The sequence below is a fragment of the Oncorhynchus keta genome, chromosome 10 (assembly GCF_023373465.1).
Source record: "Oncorhynchus keta strain PuntledgeMale-10-30-2019 chromosome 10, Oket_V2, whole genome shotgun sequence".
Classification (NCBI taxonomy): Eukaryota; Metazoa; Chordata; class Actinopteri; order Salmoniformes; family Salmonidae; genus Oncorhynchus; species Oncorhynchus keta.
In genome coordinates, this window is record NC_068430.1 from 23,590,658 (window position 1) to 23,613,450 (window position 22,793).

The 22,793-nt window shown below is 40.9% G+C and overlaps 1 protein-coding gene across 4 annotated transcripts; it reads left to right on the top strand.

The window, feature by feature from the left end:
- The first annotated feature begins 3,300 nt into the window (after window positions 1-3,300).
- Window positions 3,301-20,085, top strand: LOC118388414 (GATA-binding factor 2-like). Of its 4 annotated transcripts, none has more exons than XM_052526721.1 (6): window positions 3,301-3,723; window positions 9,671-10,131; window positions 11,109-11,680; window positions 14,480-14,638; window positions 18,071-18,196; window positions 18,912-20,085. In XM_052526721.1, exons 2-6 carry the CDS (start codon window positions 9,906-9,908, stop codon window positions 19,209-19,211), a joined length of 1,383 nt encoding a protein of 460 aa, XP_052382681.1. In that variant the 5' UTR covers window positions 3,301-3,723; window positions 9,671-9,905; the 3' UTR covers window positions 19,212-20,085. The 4 variants fall into 4 exon arrangements, with proteins under 4 accessions (XP_052382681.1, XP_052382683.1, XP_052382682.1 ...); XM_052526723.1 differs by having other exon boundaries at window positions 3,306-3,723; window positions 11,109-11,681; window positions 14,493-14,638; XM_052526722.1 differs by lacking the exon at window positions 3,301-3,723 and adding an exon at window positions 9,234-9,354.
- Window positions 20,086-22,793: the final 2,708 nt, after the last annotated feature.

A 22,793-nucleotide genomic window follows, 5' to 3' on the forward strand; every position in this document is an offset into this window, starting at 1 on the left:
ATGCACTAACTGTAAGTCCCACCTAGCTATCTTAAAACTAATGCACTAACTGTAAGTCCCACCTAGCCATCTTAAAACTAATGCACTAACTGTAAGTCCCACCTAGCCATCTTAAAACAAATGCACTAACTGTAAGTCCCACCTAGCCATCTTAAAACGAATGCACTAACTGTAAGTCCCACCTAGCCATCTTAAAACGAATGCACTAACTGTAAGTCACTCTGGATAAGAGCGTCTTCTAAATGACTAAAATGTAAAAATGTATATTGAAGTGAATATTATTGCCATTGCTAATACTATGATTAATCAACATATGCATTATTATTATTGTAGTTATGATTTAGCCTAAGCTAAAATTATTACTGTATTATGTTATTATTTATTGCATTGTTATGTATGTTCATTCCTAGTGTCATTATCAATTGTTATTAGTTATTATGTTCCATTGTGTTTCAAATGTCAGCGTTTATAGTTTAAGTTATACTAGGCTATTCAGTATAGAAATGCATTTCTGAAAACCAATAGGCTACAAGGCTACATCCGACGCAAAGGAATAACGAGGTTTTTTTTTACCACTACCAATGTAGAGACAACAACTGAGGAGACAGGATTAATCAGGCAGATAACCATCATATCACTTCACTGTGATATATGTTTAATATAGGGTGATATGTAAAATGTGTGAACCAAAGGCCTACCTAATAATGGCTCTAAACACGGGAGCGGGTAAAACGTGTAAATATTTCGCATTCCCTGTGTCTGTATGTCTCTATCAACCTGCGGGATCTTCCCCCCTCAAATGATGCATTCGATGCATTGAATGTATTTGTTGTGTGCGTCTGAAAAGGCGGCGATAATCTGGGAGTGAGAGATAAGGAACACCAATTTATTCAGCGGCACTTTGGACCCTGCTTTCAGCCTCGGTCGGTGCTGACACCCCGAGCAGTTTGCTGATAACGATTAGGCCATTTATTATCTTCACAGAGAACAAAGATTGCCTAGCACCGATGAAATATTAGCCTACCCCTGGTAATAATCAGAAGAAGAAGGGCCCTGGCATCTAATGCAGCATGCATACATAAATAATAACGTTCCAGCCAAGCACCATGCAGACACTTACAAAAACCCTGCTGCAGAACATGTTGAAAATTATAAGAAACATACAACATTTTCATGTGATTATGTGATTATGATAACCCTATGATAAAGATTATTAGGCTATTCAATTATTGTAAGGCCAATTATTATTATTAGGCTATAATTCAGCCTATTTGTATTATTATTACGTCCTTGACCTTGAACTATAAAGTTTGCATTATTGTCATAAGGGTCACCTCAAGAAAATGTGCTTCAAAATGTTAGAAGCTATTAGGTGTCCAACTGTAGCCTATAGGCTAGATTTGGGTGGACAGTATGACATGTCGTATTTTCTATTTAAAAAAAACACGAGTTGAGCAGCTTCATCAATGTATGGGTTATATATATTTTAGTATTTTGTATTATTATTTTTTTCAATAGTTGCAAATAGGAATGGAAGCTCGGTGCTGATAAGGTTTTATCGCGCGAACAAATCAGGAGGCAGCTCTTTCCGCTGGACGGATCACAAGGATTGCGCTGCTCGTACTTTTATTGATCTTTAACTAATTAGCATTCTAATTGGGTTAATGCTATGAGCATGTTACGAAATTTCTAATTTAGCTTAACCAGTTTGTTGTCAAGTGATGATATTCTACGGTCTTGTAGCCGAAATAAACGAACATATCAAATACACATGAAGAGCTATTTGTGATGAGTGTTTGATTATAACTATTAACATTAACTGGTATGATCATAACCATTGTTGTTGATTTAGGTGCAACTTTTAGTGAAATAAAGAACTGGCGCTTTTGGGGTGGGATACTGTGAAAATAATGGATCGTTACCGTTCTCATTTCTCTCATATGTCTGCTCCAAGTTCTTAAATGTTGAGTGCATTTTTATTTGTGTGCTATAACTTCTACTTTGGATAATGGGATAACAACATCATGTCCGGGGTCGAGTCTGCAATTCAAGGAAGGTAAAGGCTAGTTACTGGATGCAAGTAGGCCTAAGCCAATAATGCACTCTCCAGTTTCAACAAGATATGCTGTCTTCAATTGTGCGCCGTCATTGAATTTGATGATATATTACAACAATGTTATTTGAACAAAAATATAGGCCTAAATGCACAATACAGGCTATTTAAAATGTGTTTCTCTGGGCGTATATGACGAAGTTACACAATTTAAACCATGTGCCTATGGAGCTTTTTCTGCCTCCAGTTGGGAGAGTTGACATATAGCGCCATCTCAAGATAACTGTCTTTATTTTTCGGCTTCTCTTCTTTTTTGGTAAAATTATATAACCTACCATAAACCAGACGATTCTTATCAGTTTATTTTATTTTGAAAATTAAACTTATGTCAAGTCAGTGTGTATATTCTGTCTGTTTTTTTTCATTCAAGGCCCTTATGCATGAGCCAAAACAGATCGGTCTTTGATGAATTTTGCATAAGTTATTTTACGTTTTGAAATGAATGCAATTAATTATGTCAGAGTTTACTTTTTTGTTTCTATTGATGCAAGCTTGGTTTTCTCCTCTTTTTGTGTGTGTCTACTCTAGGGGACACGAGCCCGGGATGCAGCAGTCCTTGCACCCTTGCACCTGCCTGGCTTCAGAGGCAGTGCACGAGCCCAGGTCGCGTGCAGGAGATATTGAGGCTTTGCATGTTTTAAAAGTTGGTGTTAATGTGTGGGACAGAGTAAAAAGAAGATGGGAGGAGGGCGGGTCGGTCATGGGGTATACCGTATTTTAATCCAAATTGGCGAAGGAATTCATTACACCGGATTGCTCTAGGCCAAATACTATTGTGCATGTAGATTTATGTAGCTTGCTTCATCATAGCCCAACAACCCACGATAGCTCAATAGGTAGGCTAATATAATCACAATTTGTTTTTTCATAGATTAGATTATTTTGAAGATATATTGCCTCGCCATAGCGCTAAACTAGGCCTACTTTATATGACTTTTATTACAGTTCAAAATAACCTGATTGGTTATTGGATTGGTTGAGTGATATTGACCTTCCACTCTCACATAACATTCCATAAGGAACTGTTCTGCTTACTGATTATGAAGTGAAACTGTAGGCCGGATAAACCTTACGACTAAAATGTTTTTAAGAATGAACACTAGATACCCTCCTCCACAATCCATATCAAGATGGCCAAAGCTAGGATCCCGAATACAAGATAGAGAGAGACTGGTTGACGCACCGACCGACATCGTTACGTTGCTCCAGCCTCTATACGTCTATGAAGTTCTTTCTCGTTTTCAGTGGAGAGAAAGGGGGAGTGCAGAGATTGAAAAAGTGAAAGGGTTGAAAGGGAGAGAGAGAGGTCGCTAAACTGCTTGCCAGTTGACAGAACTCTTGGGAAAGAGCGACATAACTTCTACAGCAGCATCACCAACAAACGCGGATTGATTTTTAGGCAAATCTACCACCTTCATCACTGTGCGCATAACAGGGAAACGTGCTAGAACTACGCGGTGTCAGGCAAGCGAAACGGAGACCCGGTTATACAAGACTGAGTCTCTCATTATTCCTCTCCCAGACAGAGCAGGACCGAGTCAGTTTGTGTCCATCGAGCCTGTGCATCGCGAAGACCAGGGATCAGCCACTACATATGCAACCATCAAGTGGTAAGAGCTATTCAATATTTACATAGGATATTGTGGTAAATGGAATTATTTAGGATATATGATCCTTGCAATGTTGTTACTGGTTGGGGTGCATATTGCAATAATAGTTGTCCATCAACTGAAATACAATATGTGACAGAGTAGGCTATCCAAGCTTTATGCCAGTCAAAAAATAATGAACGCGCCTATGTATCATTTAAAATATACTACATTATAGGCCGCAGAGAGCCATGGCACGGCACTCGGAATGGACACGGAGTAGTTAGAATGTGAGAAGAACAACATGAAATACAAGCCAACACAATAATGACAACAATAGACTACAATTGGAAGGTATTTTATTCAAACAGTTTATCATGTGTTTATCATATAGTTTACCATTCAGAATAATTCGTTCCGCAGTTACAGCAGTAGCCTATCTAATCCAATTGTGCTATTATATGATGCGATTATGTGCTGTTTGCATTTCTCTGTCAAATCTATAATTACGACTATCAAACAAGTTTTCCTGGTTTTCTAAACAATCTTTTTTTATAAGACTAAATAGAACTCAAATAAAATAGTTGAAAAAATGCATTGAGACTGTATGCTACTATGCCTACAGCTAGCTCCTTTGAGCATTAGTTATTAGGCCTAGTGTTTTTTGTAAATATTATGCTATATAGACTAGGAAAATAACATAATGTGATACTTCGAACATGAAGTCATCTGGTAGAGCTAACATAGTCCTCCCGAGTCCCCCCAGAATACCTGCCGCGTCATATGAGCAGAAGAAGAGCATCGATTATAATTTGTCCAGATTAAATTCTTAATGGTTTAACAGTGTTATTTATTACATGGTTATTGCGAGTATCCGTCTTGGAATGACCTGACTTAGTGTGATCTGATTTTCTGTACTAGATGTTCATTAAGTATTTAATAGTTCATCATTTAAAATGTGAAAATTGCTCTGGCCTCGGGTTGTTCTTATGGAATTATGCAGATCCAGATAGGCTAACCAAATCAAGGGTGTGAGATCAACATTGGCGTTATATTGACATATGACGATGTACCCACTAATCACCTGTGCTTTCAACCGCATTAACTCCAGTAAACCCCTTTCATCACAAGAAAGGGCAAAAACGTCATGATCTCAGCGCTCGAATAGAAACAGGGGCGGAACTGTTGTCTCGAGCAGGCATATTTATTGCCCGGGTGAGACTGAGATCATCTAATAAAAATGACGCTTTCACTCGAAACTCAACATGTGGCCCCTTACGGTTACTTATCACATAGCAGTCCCTCACATGCCAAAGAGTTAAGCATCCCTTTTATGTGTCTGTTTGTGTGTGTGTCTTTTGGTCAACTTCATATAAATCAAAAGTATCACTTACACCTAATCTAAATAAACGACTCTCAAATGTCAAGGCTACCAGTGAGATACAGGAAGCCAACATGTACAGAAGTCCATCCATTAATGGGCCATTATAGCTAGATTTGCCTAGTCCAAAAATAGTAGTTTGACTTCTCCAATATTCAGCTGCACCTCAGTGTAATTTATTAAAATAAAACATATAACAACTTCAAAGTAAATGGATGCAGTTTAATGTGAGGGTGAAAAGGCATAGCTTTCACATCTCATTCTGTGTTCCCATGCGCTTCCACTAGGATGGGCTGGGTGTTGGGTGCTTGTGTCTCTATAGCCCTTAGTGCCCTGGCTCGATCTAATTACCCATGAGTAAAGGACAATAATGCTTCAGCTGGTTTGTGTCATTCTCCTCTCCCCAGCTCTGCTTATCTTCACAAACCCCTCTGTGGCTCTCACTACCACCCTACTCCCCCCCAGCCCGCTGGAAAATGATAGATGACCAGGAGCAAAGGGAAGAAACAGGTTTAGAAAGGCAAGCTCATTTCATAACAGCACCTGTTAATTATTTGAATTCTCTCTGTAACTCATACACTTGCGCTTGTTCAGTAATAACAACCATACCTTAGCAATGGTGGTAGGGTATATCTTCAGCATGTTTCGAAGCTGTCCGCTGCACAGATTTAATCCTACAGCAGAAAAGAAAACTAGAAATTGACATGGTTTTGCTACTATTGTATTGTCTTTCATAACCATCCCTGTGTTTGCTATGTAAAGATAGCAAATTAACATTTATTAGGAATAAAGTATTTCCCTCAGTTATAGGTACCCTTGCTTACCTCCAAGGGTTCTACCGCTCTAGTAGTATCCCCTGTGAGACAATTCTGCTATGTCCTTGAGAGAGGACCCCCCTACCCCCAACCCATCATCCCATCCTTTGTTCCAGCACAGATACAAATGGGATTAATGAAGGTATAAATTACAGAGGAGTAAATCCTGTTGAGTAATCCATTTGGCAAACAAGCAAAACAACAATGGAGAAGATTGCTTGCTGGGCCTGACCCACCCAGTCCCAGCCAGACAGCACAATGCTGAGAGGAGCACAGCACTGAGGACAGACACCAACACAGACAGACAGCACAATGCTGAGAGGAGCACAGCACTGAGGACAGACAACAACACAGACAGACAGCAGGGGTGAATTACAAACAGTATGCATTAGGGTGAAGGTGTTGTAAAATGATAGGTTTTTCCTGCACTGATCACTATATAGAGTTTGGTCAACATGTAAATCAAGAATAATTCATATTTGAAATTTGAGTTGGTACATGACTATTAAATTGATGCATCATAGTTTAATGAGATCTATTGTGTTGATGCTTATTTTTTTAAAGCAGTTGGCATGAAGTTCTGCACTTTTTTCAATGGAATATCTGTAGGGAATATTTATATTGTACTTTAGACCTCGCTAAGTGCCATATAAAACATTTTTTTTTTAAATCTATGTAATTAGACCAGCTCAATGAATCGACAGACAGTTGCACATTATATATAAAAAAAACAATTTACTCAGACAAATCTCCTCACTGCTACACCTGTCATTTTCTGTAGCTATATATGTCTCATTTCAGGAGAATGTCTGTATTTGGGTGATTACATAATTAGGGAGACCCCTGGGTGCGTTAAGACCCCCACATACGTTAATTTGTTGGTTTTAGGATTTGACGCACAGAGAGCTGAGCTCATCATGTCATGGCCCTTGGCCAGTGCCAATGACTGAATGTCAAGCTACACACACACACACACACTCGCACACACACACACACACACACACACCATACAGACATGCTCATATCAAAGCCCAAACTGCGCAAATGGCTTTGCTCTAACATTGCGTTAAGCATTCATGCATCCCTTTTTTCACAGGTTGAGTAGAGTGCATGTAATTACTTCACATAAGCTTGGCCAAAACATCACTGTATTTCTATCAGAATAAGTGAAACTTGGTCCTCGTTGATCTCGAGGCTTTTTTGGAACGATTATAAAGTTCATGCGCTGGTATTTTTTCCCCTTTTCTGTGATGCTGTGACGTCAAGTCGCGGCGTCAGAGAGGCGGTCAGTCTGGGCCCCGAGCTCCCTTCAATTATTGCATGTCAATCACGCACGCACGCACGCACGCACTCTTTATTACAAAAGCCACAATAAAACAATTCATTTTTAATATTCAATATCGTTAAAGCATGGCACGAAATGCCACATTTTTACCCTGGTGGCTAAGCCAGTATATCTCGACTGACATATTCATCCTGGATGTATTTCCTTTGGAACAGGTAGGTCCTACATGGCATGTCCATGTAGTGTGTCGCTACAGTTTTTCATCACATTATAATAAAAGACCACTATACTTGTAAGCCTACATATTATGAGTCTCAGATGCTCAGTTGGTAGCATATAATTGAGTAGGCGTTTGCTTACCTAAGGCATGAGGATTTCTAGTCTATACTAAAGTAAATCACATATATACCTAGATATTAGTATTTGGGTAGGCTATGCAAATGGGGCAATTATAGGACAAAGCCTACCTGGTTATATTTATTTTTTATGTAACCTTTATTTAACTAGGCAAGTAAGTTAAGAACAAATTCTTATTTACAATGATGGCATACCAAAAGGCAAAAGGCTTCCTGCGGGGACGGGGGCCTGGGATTAAAACATCTAATACAATATAAATACAGGACAAAACACACATCACAACAAGAGAGACAACACAACACTACATAAAGAGAGACCTAAAGACAACAACATAGCAAGGCAGCAAAACATGACAACACAGCATGGTAGCAACACAACACAACATAACAACAACATGTTAGAAGCACAAAACATGGTACAAACATTATTGGGCACAGACAACAACACAAGGGCAAGAAGGTAGACACGACAATAGATCACACAAAGCAGCCACAACTGTCAGTAAGAGTGTTCATGATTGGTTCTTTGAATGAAGAGATTGAGATAAAACTGTCCAGTTTGAGTGTTTGTTGCAGCTCGTTCCAGTCGCTAGCTGCAGCGAACTGAAAAGTAACAGGCGGCACTCTTGTGGGCAAGCCAACTTGTTTTAGCCCACGAGGAGATTGTAAACAAGAATGAACAAAGTGCCGCTAATGGTCACCAGTTGGTTTTACGCAAGTGAGGCCTGACGCCCTGTCTGCACCACCAAGTGAGAAAAAGGCGCTATTACCATGCCAATAGTGTTTGATCGCCCTATTTCTGAGACAAAACCAGTGTTTTCACAAGAAGAAGGTTGTGACTACTAATTAAAGACAATTAGGCGTTCACAACATCGGCCCCACTTTCGAGGTTATAAAACGCCTTCAACCATATTAATCCTAGAGGTGCTGAAAGTTGTATTTATTTGCATTGCAGTCTCATGTGAAAACTCACACCTGTAATGGTTGTTGTTCTACGTAACATTTACATGATTGGCATATATAATATTTGTAAAGTTTGTCCAACCTGCCGATGCAGTTCCCCAGGGCATATGCGTAAAACGAGGCATTATGCGTAAAACCAACCACTTTATTCATGAAATACAGAATAAAAACCAACAGTGCTTAACTAAAATAACCATAATTATGTTATGATGTCTGATAGCATTTATATTAGCCCACTAAACCTGTAGATTAGAAAATCTAATCATGGTTGGTTTCATTTAATTTGCCAATTCAAAATAGCATTGGCATTCACTTCAAATTCAAGCTTATAGTATTATGATGCGTTCTCTAAACGTGGTATAGGCAAGGCTAAGCAATGTAATTGACTGCTCTAGAACTTGGTAGGTTTACATTTTACAGTTACAATTTGCCTCCATCTTGGCTGTCCACTTCTTAAGTGTTGTTAGAAGATGACCTTATCAGAGCCCAATTGCTCATTTTGTGAGTTTCACGAGAGAGAAAAAGACCCCCAAGAAATTACAACGCTGATTGATATGTCTTTTAGTTTTTTGGTCCGGAGCATTACTGTTTCGACAGCAGAATGGAAATTGAAAGAGCTAGGATACATGAGCCAATTGTAGCTGTACTGATCTGTGGTTGGCTTACAGCAGGTCACTGCTAACGGGTGACTCCGCCCCGGCTCGCTTGATATTGAATTTACTGGCGCCAGTCGCATCAGTACAGCCACATTTCATTAATGAGCGTGCGCCCGGGTACCTCACGGATCAGGCCTTTCAGAGATTAAAATGTGTTTGAACAGCTGATCGTAGTTATAGATGAAAATTTCACCAGGTATATTCACAATACGTTTTTTTTAACGGAATAAGATTGGATGCAAAAAACAGAAACTTGCATCAATGTTTTTTTTTTACTATTTAAAAAAATATATACATATGAATGTGTAGGCTACATTTGTGACGGAAGCTGTTTGTAAAGGGCTTCAGTGGTAGACTAGCCTATCTATACAATCAATGTTCCTCGGAGGACTGAACATATATGGATAACAACAATCTCTTATCTTTTGTATACATCCCCGAAGGAGTTCTACAAAATGGGCTGGCACCACCTTGTGTATTAAATTAGAGCATTATGTTTTTTTTCATTGCAGGTGTCAGTAAGAGCCAAGACGGATCAAGGTTTCTATATCTGAAGCAAATAAACTATAAGGAGAGTGTGCAGAAAACCCATATCACAACTGCATCACTACGCCCATCCTTTTCTCCACACTTCGGGACTGTTTAAAAGTGCTTGATCCAGGAGAAGGACCACAGAAAGATAATTTGTATTTTGAGTAAAGTAGGCTACGGCGTTTTGGTTATATCTTGGATAAGGAGATCGAAGTTATGGAAGTCGCAGCTGATCAATCTCGTTGGATGGCGCATCACCACGCGGTGTTGAATGGGCAGCACCTGGACTCGCATCACCACAGCCTGACCCACAACTACATGGAGCCCATGGCGCCGCTTTTGCCCCCGGACGAGGTGGACGTGTTTTTGAACCACTTGGACTCTCAGGGGAACCCCTACTATGCCAATTCCCGGGCTAGGGTTACATACAGCCAGACACATGGTAAGACGCGCTCAGCCTTGTGACTAAACTGTATTTGTGTTCTAGTCAAGTCTGCTTTAAATCTGTAGGTAATTGCGAGAGTGTGCGAGTTACAATACGATTACATGTTTCCTTCAACCCAGCCTGTTGCTTCCAAACTCATTGATGGTAGGCCTATATTATTGCCATAAATGGTTATGTGTGATGCGCAAAGCCCTTTGACACAGAAAACGATGACCGACCAGTTAAAATGCGCCATAACAGTCCCCTATGGGACTTTTATTTATTTTTTTAATCCTAGGACATTTTGTTAATTTGTTCCCTTTCACGCCTAAGCCTATATGTGAATTAAATCACTCGAACACATCTATGTCCATAAACGTATAGCCTAGGCTTATATGTATCTGACATACGGCATGGAATCATAAAATGAGAATTTCAAGCAATAAATAGCAAGAGGAAAGGGAAGTATGTCATTTAACCCCTCTCTGTTGGGCCAGGGGTTTCTAGAAAAGTGGAGAGAGAGGCACTTCCGGATATAATATAAAAAGCGCAAAATTGCTAATAACATTCTTTAGCCCAACTTGAGCGACGACCAGGCAATGGCCATAGGCAAATAGCTGTTCAATCAAGGCCTCTACAAAGGTCCGATTTTCTCCTCGTGGATTTTTTTCTTCTCAGTTAGGCCTACATGCTTTCGGCAATAAGCATGAACATTTAAATTAGTAAATATGTTGTATAGGCTATGGCACGGGGCTGTTGTAGCCTAACTCTTGTTTTAGCTTTGGCTGGTGATTGTAAAATGACGTGGGGTTAAGTTAGTGCCCTGTAGGCTATTTGATTAACTTTTACACTGAAAATGATAACTCGATGTCGAGTTTAAATAGTTTGGAATTTGCATCAACAGGTGAAGAGACAGCACTTTTACGCATTTTGAGAGAACTGGACCAATCGATTTCGATTAGTAAAAATTCATAATAGCTTATTTCTTTTTCCAGCTCGCCTTGGGAGTCAGGTTTGCCGGCCACACCTCATCCACAGCCCTGGCATTCCGTGGCTGGACAGCGGGAAGGCGGCCATCTCTGCTGCCCACCACCATAACGCATGGGCAGTCAGCCATTTCAGCAAGCCCGGACTGCATCCTGCTAGCTCTGGCTACCCTTGCAGTAGTAGCTCCAATTCTGCTCCCGTGTCTTCCCTCACCCCTGCGTCCCACTCCAGCCCGCACCATCTCTACAGTTTCCCTCCTACGCCTCCCAAAGACGTGTCCCCGGACCCCGGCCCTACTTCTCCACACGCCAACTCTGCGAGAATGGACGAAAAGGAGTCCATAAAGTACCAAGTGTCACTCGCAGACGGAATGAAAATGGAGGGTTGCAGTCCTTTGCGCAACAGCCTAGCTTCGATGAGTGCCCAAACACCCGCAACGCACCTCCCTATCCCGACCTACCCATACTCTCTACCAACACCACACGAGTACGGCGGCAGCCTCTTCCACCCCGGTAGCCTGCTGGGCGGATCTTCATCCAGCTTTACGCCGAAGTGTAAAAGCAAAGCCCGGTCATGCTCAGGTGAGTTTCATAACTCTATTCAAAAAGTTACCCTGTGCCTAAAGAGTTTGGTATAATTATGTAAGTTTTAAGATACCAATATCTGGGCCTGCATGTTTAACGATATAAACTCGGTCTATAGTTTTTGTCGAAACGCTTTGGAAGTGTATCGATTTCTGTCAGGGCACATACAATAATTAGCATACTTTAAATAGATTTTTACTTGTAGGGCTATAAATGTTTATTTTATCTTGAAATAGTTTGGGTGGTCCATCCAGTATGTGTTTCGCTGTCAAACGGTTGGTTGCTGTAATAGTTTATTCAGGTTATTTTACCGGCAGCGTTTCTTTCTCCTCAAACCTGTTTCAGCGACTCTTATCTATGTTCCATCGCATACGTCACCACTTGTAAACACCATCCACTTAAAAGGGTCACTTAATGGGAATCTAACATGAAACGAATAATCAGGGTCACCGATTACAAACGCAAATATTCAGGACCAGCTTGAACATGTTTTGGAGTCGAGGCAAAGAGATGATAGCCTAAAGTCAACAGTCACCAAAATAGAAATAGGGAATTCAACGTGAAAATGTATTTTCTCGTTGATTATTTGGCTTATAGTAGGACATAGTATTTTTAAGAGGGTGCTGAATATAATAATATTTCACTAGAAAATGTAATAAGGCTTAGCTATTGTGCATGTTCTATCAAAAGTGCTACGTGGCCTAAGCCTATAATCATTATTTTGCTACTATTTTTAACCATATTCAAAGTGGACTTTTTTATGTTTATCCGGTTTAGATGCTGAACATATATCCCACCAATGTCCTTGTTTGGCAGAAGTGTTCACTTCCAGTTGTTTTCTTTTAGAGTAGTTCTTTATTACACTTAAAATGCAGGAGTCACGACGCTCTGGCTCCTACCATATCCTGTAGCCTATACTTCTGAGTGAACAAATCACGACCTCCACCCCTGCCCATTGCTTGCCCCAATACTAACAAAGCACCGTCGGGATGCGCCGTCACAGGCGACAGAGCCCTGCTGTTTGTGTTTTTAAGCATGGCCTTGGCCCAGTGCGCTGTGATGGTGAGAAGGAATGAAACCCAGGGTTAAGGTAGCCTACTCTAGTTGAGTGGATGATTATAACACTGGTGGTAATGACCACATGACCACATGAATCACAATATTTATAATTGATAATAACGATATTGTGATACTGTAATAATAGCCGCTACTCGTATAAAAGTTTAGGATCTTCCAAAGAGCACATCACCTTCAGATAAATTAATACAAATACTAGATAATGAATTAGATAGTTAATCAAGCCATCACATGAGCTCATAGGGAGACATTTATTATTGCAACAACTGTCTTCATTTAGATGATCACCAGAGCTCAAAGTGCTATTATCTGACGGATGCTTAGTAGTTCAATACTTTGTGAATGGTAGATTGGTTATGCAAATATTTTAATTCAAACACTTCACACATTTTTAAGGGGATTATTTAATGCAAGAAAAGCCTACTGTTATGTGAGTTACTCTCCAAAATCAGTAACTATAAGACCTGCCATTAGCTACTCTAATCTGTCAGTCCCATCTGATGTAGCAGTGATGGATTGTTGTATGAAATGTCCACAATGACATTTCAGCAGTCAGCACATACCTTAAGACAGTGTTGTTTCCTGTTTAAATAACCTCAAAACAGCCCTCTCCGCTCACCTACCTACCTCTTCTCTCCAAGGGCAATGGCCTCACACTCCCTACACTCTTGGCCAGTGCGATCTCAGTGTTCTCTCCCTGTGGAACCTCCCCAAATTACACCACAATTCAACAGCTTTAGCATTTGTGGAGCTGGAAGGTGATGTTGTATTGTTGTATTGATACTGGTGCCTCTGCTGGACTGGGAGAGAGAGTCAAACACTCAGAATACACTTCAAAGTGAACACTGCCATTGTCCAGAGCAGATCCCTCTCTCAGGTTTCGGTGGGACTGTGGGTGTCGCTGACATTATAATAAGACATGATGCGCCAGCAACCTCCCAATTGACTGAGCCTGTGCATTAAACAAAGTGAAACTGAGAGGAGAGAGAGTGAACGCCCATTTGTTCTCTGCAGCTGAAGATGTAGAGGTGGGTGAAAAGGCTTGAGCACTTAATACTACAGAGGAGGAAAACACAATCAGGGTCACCACTAAATGGGTCACAGTTGCTGTCAGGTACACAAACCTAACAATGAACACATTTTGTAAACAAATGTAAAGGGCATGGATAAAGGGAAAAGCCGGGTTGATATGAAGTGATACTGAACTATATAATGGGATTCTATTTGGTGGAGACGATAGTGTGGTCAGGCCCACATTTAATACTACCACCAGCAGCACACTCTTCTGTTTCCTATCATGTGTGCCTGCTAAGCTGATTAATTATATGTAGCTCTAATTTGATGGTGTCTCACATTCATCTGTTTGGACACCTTTGGACACGTCCTGGCTGTCCCTGGGCTTCCGAACTTGGATCACTTTACATACAGGTGTCTGTATCCATGGAGATTCGCCCTGAACCAAGCTGTACAAATGACAGTCATATGGATTGTCCTTGGCTGGTACACCTGCACACTGAGACACTGTCCTCGGGGGGGGCACTAAGACTTCATATTACACTACTAATGAAAAGTGGCTCCAATAGGCTCATTAGTAACCGGTTGTCTGTCCTCCTTGGTCCTGACGACTATTGTCTTTAATGTGAATCTGTTACAGTTTAGCTTTTGATGGAGTGTGAACTTTTTAATTATATAAATTTCCCTTTGTCTTCCCTCCACTTGAATTCTGCTCAGAGGGGCGCGAGTGCGTCAACTGCGGTGCCACCTCCACCCCCCTGTGGCGGCGGGATGGGACGGGTCACTACCTGTGCAACGCTTGCGGCCTGTACCACAAGATGAATGGCCAGAACAGACCTCTCATCAAGCCCAAACGCAGACTGGTGAGTCCCCGTCTCTCTCCTGTCTACCCCTCCACATCTGAAAAAGGGGGCCCAAATAGAGCATGAAGCAGATACCGCCAGGACAATTCCAGGAAAGTTATATTTTCCCTATGATCTTCCTGGAATTGTTTGTCCCTCTCACCCCCTGCTGATCCCCTACACCGCCTGTTACAATACTGCTACTATTGCCATTGTTACTGCTATTATTATTGCTGGTACTTTTGATACTGTCACTGATACCAATGCCCATGCTGCTTTAGTTATCACCACACTGGAGTGAGTGAAAAACAGTGCACACACACAAACACTTTGTCCAGTGTTCTGCACAGGCATTTAGGAGCAAAGCGTATTCCAAGCCCTGTTATTTTTAATGCACATACACTTTTATAGATATTTGTTTGTCTCGGACCAAAGCATTATTGTACATTTAATGTTCAATATTATTAATCATGATGAGTTGTTTAGTTATCATTACATGTTATTTAAAACAAATATATATATATTGGTTCCTGCTTATTTTGAAATTGTTTTATTTCTTTCATTTTGTATTCAGAACTCTGATTAGTGGTGTAGTGTGGCCAAGAGGAGTGGGTATGTAAAAAGGCCTGCCCTGTGTGAAATCTTTTATGAGTAACATTGATATGTACTCTGAATGACCTAAAATGATAAGTCCCATGTTGGTCTTTCATAGTGAAGTAGGCTAACAGTAGGCCACATGAGATTGATCAATGCAAATAATCATTAGCATCACTATATTTGACCTGTTCCTTAGTCGTTTGAAACCGGGACGTTTTACTTCCTATTATGAGGCATGTCTTACCTTGCTTCAAAGTAGCCAAGACAAAAATTCAACCATAGAAATGTTGATCAAAATATTTATTGAACACATCCTCATGCACTCTAACATTCTATCGGTTTTCAAATGAACTTTCTTTCATTTTCTAGCAGCCAAAGGCATTATCCTAGTCATTTTAGTAACCAATGATAGATGTTCCATCTTTAGATCTCCCCTTTCTCCATTTTTTACGTGCTTTGCAAATTTCATTTTCAACATTTGCATGTAGCCTCCACCAAATCACTAATTTGGCATTTTCAGTCTTACCATCTCAAAGTTTAAAAAGATATTCAAGTTTCCCAAAAGTAAATTGTGAGAAGTAATTAAGGCTAATTTCAATGCCAGTCCAAGGCGCAATCCAACTCCTAACTTTTGGATAGCTCAAACAAAATGTGGGCTAAACATTAAAGCAGTAGATTTAGGGCTCTACTCAATCCATATGGAAGTTCGGCATTACAAGTTACAGCTTGATTGAAATTTAAAGGCAGTGTTCCGTCCCTTAGCAGAGACCGCATGTATGGTAAATCTGCATTTAAACAATCTGTAAAGCTTCAGCAATACAGACTGAATAGAGCCCTTAGATTGATCTAATCTTTAAATTTGTTCAATTTTACAAGCAAATTGTTTTACTTTATTTTGCTTCTATAATTACTTTTTCTAGCTTCTGTTTTCCTCTGCTAAACAGGTTCATGAATCATGATCAGTAGGTGTTTTACTCACCGCACCTCGTTTATGTAGGCCTATAGGCTTAATCTGAATAGTTTAGTTCTGATTAGACATTCAATTTATTTCACATAATTAAATCATATGCTACTACAGGCCTACATCATATACATGTTTCAATCAATAACTTATACCGTAATATCTAATTAAATCTGTACTTAGACAGTTGTACTTATACTTATACTCCTCCAGTCATGCAGTGCCAAAGACATATTAGTTGGATAACCTAATTGTAGCCCAATTCCCTCGTGTTTTTAATGTATGTGTGTAGCCTAACCCATGTGGTTGCCTTGAAATCAATCATTCAAAATGTTCAACAAATTGAAATGGTTGTTTGCTTTACCATTGCTATCTTCCATTGAGCTAAATGTAATGGGATGGTGAGCATGGTGAATAGGGTGGGATTATATTTGAATATGTTTTGAATAACTGTCTTTCTGAAATACATTGTTTCTTACTGTATTAGCAACATCGTCAGCATTAGTGGGACGAGTATAACTCATTTTAGCGCAGCTTAGTGTAAATAAAGCTTCTGCATTTTTCTCCTTGGCTGCGCGCCTCTGCCTAGTTCTTCCGATGAGAAGTCCATTACATTTTCCATGGGTCGGTCTGTGGTCGCAGCTTTGCATTTTCAGCTCAAGTGTTTTCAGAGTTCAGTTCAAAGGGCATCCAGTTGTTTCCTATCCGGATATCTGCCCGGCCCGATAAGGAAGCCAGGTTCCCCGGTGTTTCCGCCTTCAACAAACCCCGCTGCATTTTTCAGGCCAGACTTTGACATATACTGTAAAGCGATTATCACAGCACTGTGTGTATGTGTGTGTGGGGAGAGAAAACGTGAGGGGGGTTGGAAAATAAATGGATTGTTTGTCTTGCGGGGTGCAAGCTTTATGCGTCGGAATGCAAAGTGTTTTTTGTTGATGTTTTTCTTTTTCTCTTTTTTTACATTCCGTGCATCGCCACCGTTGTTTTTATTGGGGATGTTTTGAATGAACAACTATGATATGACACAATCTTAAATGAATGAAAATAAAAACACACATGCAGCACCATGGCTGTATAGTTATTGTATTCTGAGTTTAAATGTTTCTTATTATGTGTGAAGAATTGATCTGTAATGGACACAAAGCGCATCGGCAGACAGGGCCCCGGTATTGTAGATGTCTTAGTTCGGGTCGTTTGATTCTCTGGATCAAGGGAGAATCATGCAAAAAGACGGCATACATTATTAATGTGCCCTATCTATTTTTTTAATTAAATGAAATATGACAGCAGTAATTGGTAAAAGATAGAAACAACGCATTTAACTAGAAACAGCTTTTGCAGCATTGCACAAATTGAAAAATTGAATTAAGCTTGTATAGATCACAGAATATATTCAATTAAATCAATACAGATGTGACTCCCTTTAAGCAATTTCATGAGTCTAACTGGCGCTGTCTTTGATGTTATTTGTGGATGTAGCCCTGAGAGGAGGTTGGTTGGAGAATAGCCTACACAGCAACACAAAGTCATAATACTCATCATCCTAAAAGATACATGGGAAGATATTTACAGAAGAGAATGTTTTATTCTGTTGTTCAATGCGTGATACTAGTTGATATGGGTAGATCTGGTGGAACATTACAGTAGGCTTTTAAAACCAGTGGTTTTAAGTTCTAAACTCAGAAATGTCCTATAAATTCCAAATGAACATTTGAAATGTAGCCGCCTTTGGCTATGCCTAAATCGTCACGGTCGTTCATTTCAATAATCGTATTCATGTCATGTTCACTTCCCTCGTTGACCTCTGTTGCCTAATACAATGGTCAAATCAGCTAACATTTGAATGGCTTTATTCATAATGTATTAACAGTATGCGTTTTTCTCCTCCCCAGTCCGCTGCGAGACGAGCTGGCACCTGCTGCGCTAACTGTCAGACCACCACCACCACCCTTTGGAGGCGCAACGGCAATGGCGACCCGGTGTGCAACGCCTGCGGGCTCTACTACAAACTGCACAACGTAAGTAGCCTGACCGCCTACATAGAAACTGGGGGGTGAGCTGGTCAAGTAGGCGGACAGCTTGTATCGATTGAGGAGCCGGGGAGAAAGAGGCTGGGGATGCAAAGTCTGCTTTTCCTGTCAAGCAGAACCCGCCAGTCGTTTTTTCTTTTTATTAATCCATCTTTGTTTCAATGGGGGGTGTTACTCCCAGGAGAGGCTGGAGGGTGGGACTGTCATTCAGGGTAAAGGCGTCAGTTATATTGATGCCAACTTGTCTGAGAGTAGCCCTTTCAGGTTTAGCGTGGCTTCCAGTCCTCATGTATTCATGTTCAGTGAGAGGATTCTATTTAATTTTAAAGACAAAAGTGGAAAAATGCTCATGCCTTTTAATGTGGCTTGGTTATCCAATGTCTGTTAAATGTGTTCCACAATATTTATGGCACATAAAAAAAAATTCTCATGTTTATTAAAAAGGCATAGTTGTTTAGATTTTTATAAATGATCCACAATTACGAACGAAGCTTGACAAAGTTGAATATAAAAGGATTGAGAGTGCAAGAACATGTCCAATGACTAAATCATTTAGTTCTGGACAGTTTTATAAAACAAGAAACAGGTATTTGACATGACATTGAAACCCACAAAATATCAATATGAAGCCTACTCCAATAGCCTACTCCAGGCTTGTCTGGCTTCTCCTTAGCTAACATCCCTCCTCCCTGGCTCTCCACAGGTCAACAGGCCAATGACCATGAAGAAAGAGGGCATCCAGACACGCAACCGCAAAATGTCCAGCAAGTCCAAGAGGGGCAAGCGTTCCGGAGATGGCTACGATGAGCTGTCCAAATGCATGCATGACAGGTCTTCTCCCTTTGGGGGTGGCCCCGGCCTGGCTGGACACATGACCCACATGGGCCACCTTCCCCCCTTCAGCCACTCCGGACACATGCTGCCAACTCCCATGCCCATCCATCACCCCTCCTTCAGCCATCCCCACCACTCAGGTCGGTCGCCGGCCTGGGCTGAGCACTGAAGCCTCCTGAAGCCCCTGCATCAGGCATTGCCACCACTACCACCCCTCCAACTCCATCACCACCACTACTGTGGGACAACATAAAGAGGACTGCGTCTGTTTTTAGAAGGGTAATAGTAATGGGGATCAACTGTCAGTAGGACATTGTTTTGCCTGGCCTCATTGAGAGATTGATGAAGAGGAGACGTGACTGAAGGTATAGAGAAAGTGAGAGGGTAAAGAGGAATGTGGGTATGCTAAGTTGCCCCCTTCAAGTGTGTGGAAGACGAAGACTCATTGGTGCGAATGGGGACATTCATGGTTCTTTTGCCTTTTTTCTACTAAGTCACTTTGGTACCCCCCCCTCCCACCCTATCAGAGAAGAGATAGGGGAACCACTGCTTTCCCCTCTTAACCCGCCAACTGACTGGCTGCTGTGGACAGACTGTTGATACCGTAGGAATGAAAGACTTTCTGACCCAGCCGCCACACACACACACACACACACACACACACACACACACACACACACACACACACACACACACACACACACACACACACACACACACACACACACACACACACACACACACCACTGACCCCTCATCCCTCACATGCTGGAATACACACCACCCACCTGGTCCCCTATTTTTAACAGATTTTATTGAAAAAATAAGCAAGCAAACAGAGCAACTGTTGTTGTTATAATTGCTGTTATAATTATTGTTATGATAATTTATTTTCACTCTTTTTGCTTCAGAAAACATGACTTATCTTAGACAAGACATTGTTCCTGAGCTGTACGTGTTTATAATTATTCCATCTCACAACATTAAGGAAATAAAGTTTGAATAATAAATGATGAGTCCTTGAAACTGATTATTGAAATGTATACATTTCTCTGTTTCTCAGTGTTTCTTTCAGTCTCTCTCTTTCATATACACATTTAAAATTGCCTTAAAGGAACATTTCACCCAAAAAACTATCTTTGGTATTTGTTTCATTAATCCATTGTTGACATAGTCCCAAAATGTTTTGCATGTCAGAAATCAAGTTTTCAAGATAAATATCAAAATACCAAAACGCAACTGCCATATTTCTGTATTTATAAAATTATATACAGTATCTTGAAAACTTGATTGCTGACATGCAAAATATTTTGGAACTATCAACAATGGACTAACAAAACAAATACCAAAATATATTTGTGAAAAGGTCTTGATTCCAGCTCTATTTCTAAGTGATATCAGATGTAATGAAGCCAGCTCTATGTTCCCCAAAGCGTGGTAATGGTTTTGTTGGGCTCCTCGCCTGAGTGATGTGCCGCTGTTTATAGAAGGCCTCTTTGTGGAGCTCAGGCCCCAGGGTGCACCACTGTGACCCAGACAGCAGGCTCCAAACCCAGGGTGAGCACAGGGTGCCCACGTCACACACGCACACAGTCACACACTAGTCTTTCCTGACGCGCACACATGTTCTTGAACACAAATACACATTTTCATTTGATTCCTCCCTTATTTCCATTCCTTGTGTCCCTCTCCCCTGCATCTCTCAGAATGCACCTCTCTGGGTCATGGTGCGTTGATTAGAGTGAGAGGAAGGACAGCAGGTCTTTAGTGGGAGAGAAAATAGGAAGGAAAGGCAATCAGGCGACCCGTGAGCAAACACGTGGGGGGCTGTTTGGACCCCTCACAGACAGATGTTCTCGCAGCTGAGGACTGCAGGAAATTCTCCCTCCCCTGATGAAACCAAGATTCAACTCTTTGGCCTGAATGCCAAGCATCACGTCTGGAGGAAACCTGGCACCATCCCTACGATGAAGCATGTTGGTGGCAGCATCATGCTGTGGGGATGTTTTCAGTGGTAGGGACTGGGAGACTTGTCAGGATCGAGGCATTGATGAATGGAGAGAGATCCCTGATGAAAACCTGCTCCAGAGCTCTCAAGACCTCAGACTGGGGCAAAGGTTTGCCTTTCAACAGGGCAACAACCCAACGCACACAGCCAACACAACGCAAGAGTGGCTTCGGGACAAGTCTCTGAATGTCCTTGAAAGGCCCAGGCAGAGCCCGGACTTAAACCTAATCAAGCACCTCTGGAGAGACCTGTAAATAGCTGTGGGAGCAACACTCCCCTTCCAACCTGACAGAGCTTGAGAGGATCTGCAAAGAATAATGGGAGAAACTCCCCAAATACAGGTGTGCCAAGCTTGTACCGTCATACCCAAGAAGACCTGATGCTGTAATCGCTGCCAAAGGTGTTTCAACAAAGTACAGAGTAAAGGGTCTGAATACTTATGTAATTAGCAAACATTTCTAAAAACGTGTTTTTGCTTCGTCATCATGTGGTATTGTGTGTAGGTTGATGAGGAAATAAATAAATTTAATAAATTTTAGAATAAGGCTGTAACCTAACAAAATGTGTAAAAAGTCAAGGGCTCTGAATACTTTCCGAAGGCACTGTATGTATTGTGCTATAATAAATCAAGCCCTCTAGCTACAGAAATGTGATCATATATGAATTAATCTAATGTATTGCCTTTATAAATCAAATTAAATTTGATTGGTCACATACACATTGTTAGCAGATGTTATTGCTATTGTAGCAAAATGCTTATGCTTCGACATCCGACAGTGAGGCAGTATCTAACAGGTAATATCTAACAATTACACAACACAACCTAATACAGACAATCTAGTAAAGGAATGGGATAAGAATATGTAAGTATAAAATATATGGATGAGAGTGGCTAAGATGCAATAGCTAATATATTGTAGGATACAGTATACAGTATATACATATGAGATAAGTAATGTGAGATATGTAAACATTCTTAAAGTGGCATTATTAAAGTGACTAGGGTTCAAGTTATTAAAGTGGCCAATGATATCAAGTCTGTAGGTAGGCAGCCACCTCTTTGTGCTAGTGATGGCTGTTTAACAATCGGATGGCCTTGAGATAGAAGCTGTTTTTCAATCTCTCTGTCCCAGCTTTGATACACTTGTACTGACCTCACCTTCTGGATGGAACTTGGGTGAACTGGCAGTGGCTCGAGTGGTTATTGTCCTTGATGATCTTTTTTGCCTTCCTGTAACATGGAAAGTGTTGTAAGTGTCCTGGAGGGCAGGTAGTTTCAAATCAAATCAAACTTTATTTGTCACATGCGCCGAATACAAGTGTAGACTTTACTGTGAAATGCTTACTTACAAGCCCTTAACCAACAGTGAAGTTCAAGAAGAGTTAAGAAAATGTTTACCAAGTAGAATAAAATAAAAAGTGATAATAAAAAGTAACAATAACGAGGCTATATACAGGGGGCACTGGTCCCGAGACAGTATGCAGGGTTACAGGTTAGTTGATGTAATCTGTACATGCAGGTGGGGGTGAAGTGACTATACATAGATATTAAACAGCGAGTGGTAGCAGTGTACAAAAGGGAGGGGGAGGGGGGTTCTGGAGACCCATGCCAAATCTTTTCAGTCTCCTGACAGGGAAAAGGTTTTTTCGTGCCCTCTTCTGTTTGGACCATGATAGTTCGTTGGTGATGTGGACACCAAGGAACTTGAAACTCTCGACCCGCTCCACTACACCCCCGTCGAT

What these genes read in the sequence shown, in the direction of transcription:
- LOC118388414 (XM_052526721.1), top strand. Translation starts at nt 9,906, where the DNA reads ATGGAAGTCGCAGCTGATCAATCTCGTTGGATGGCGCATCACCACGCG. An exon ending in TACATACAGCCAGACACATG is followed by an intron (nt 10,132 to 11,108) that starts GTAAGACGCGCT and finishes TTCTTTTTCCAG; the next exon opens with CTCGCCTTGGGAGTCAGGTT. An exon ending in TCTACTACAAACTGCACAAC is followed by an intron (nt 18,197 to 18,911) that starts GTAAGTAGCCTG and finishes GGCTCTCCACAG; the next exon opens with GTCAACAGGCCAATGACCAT.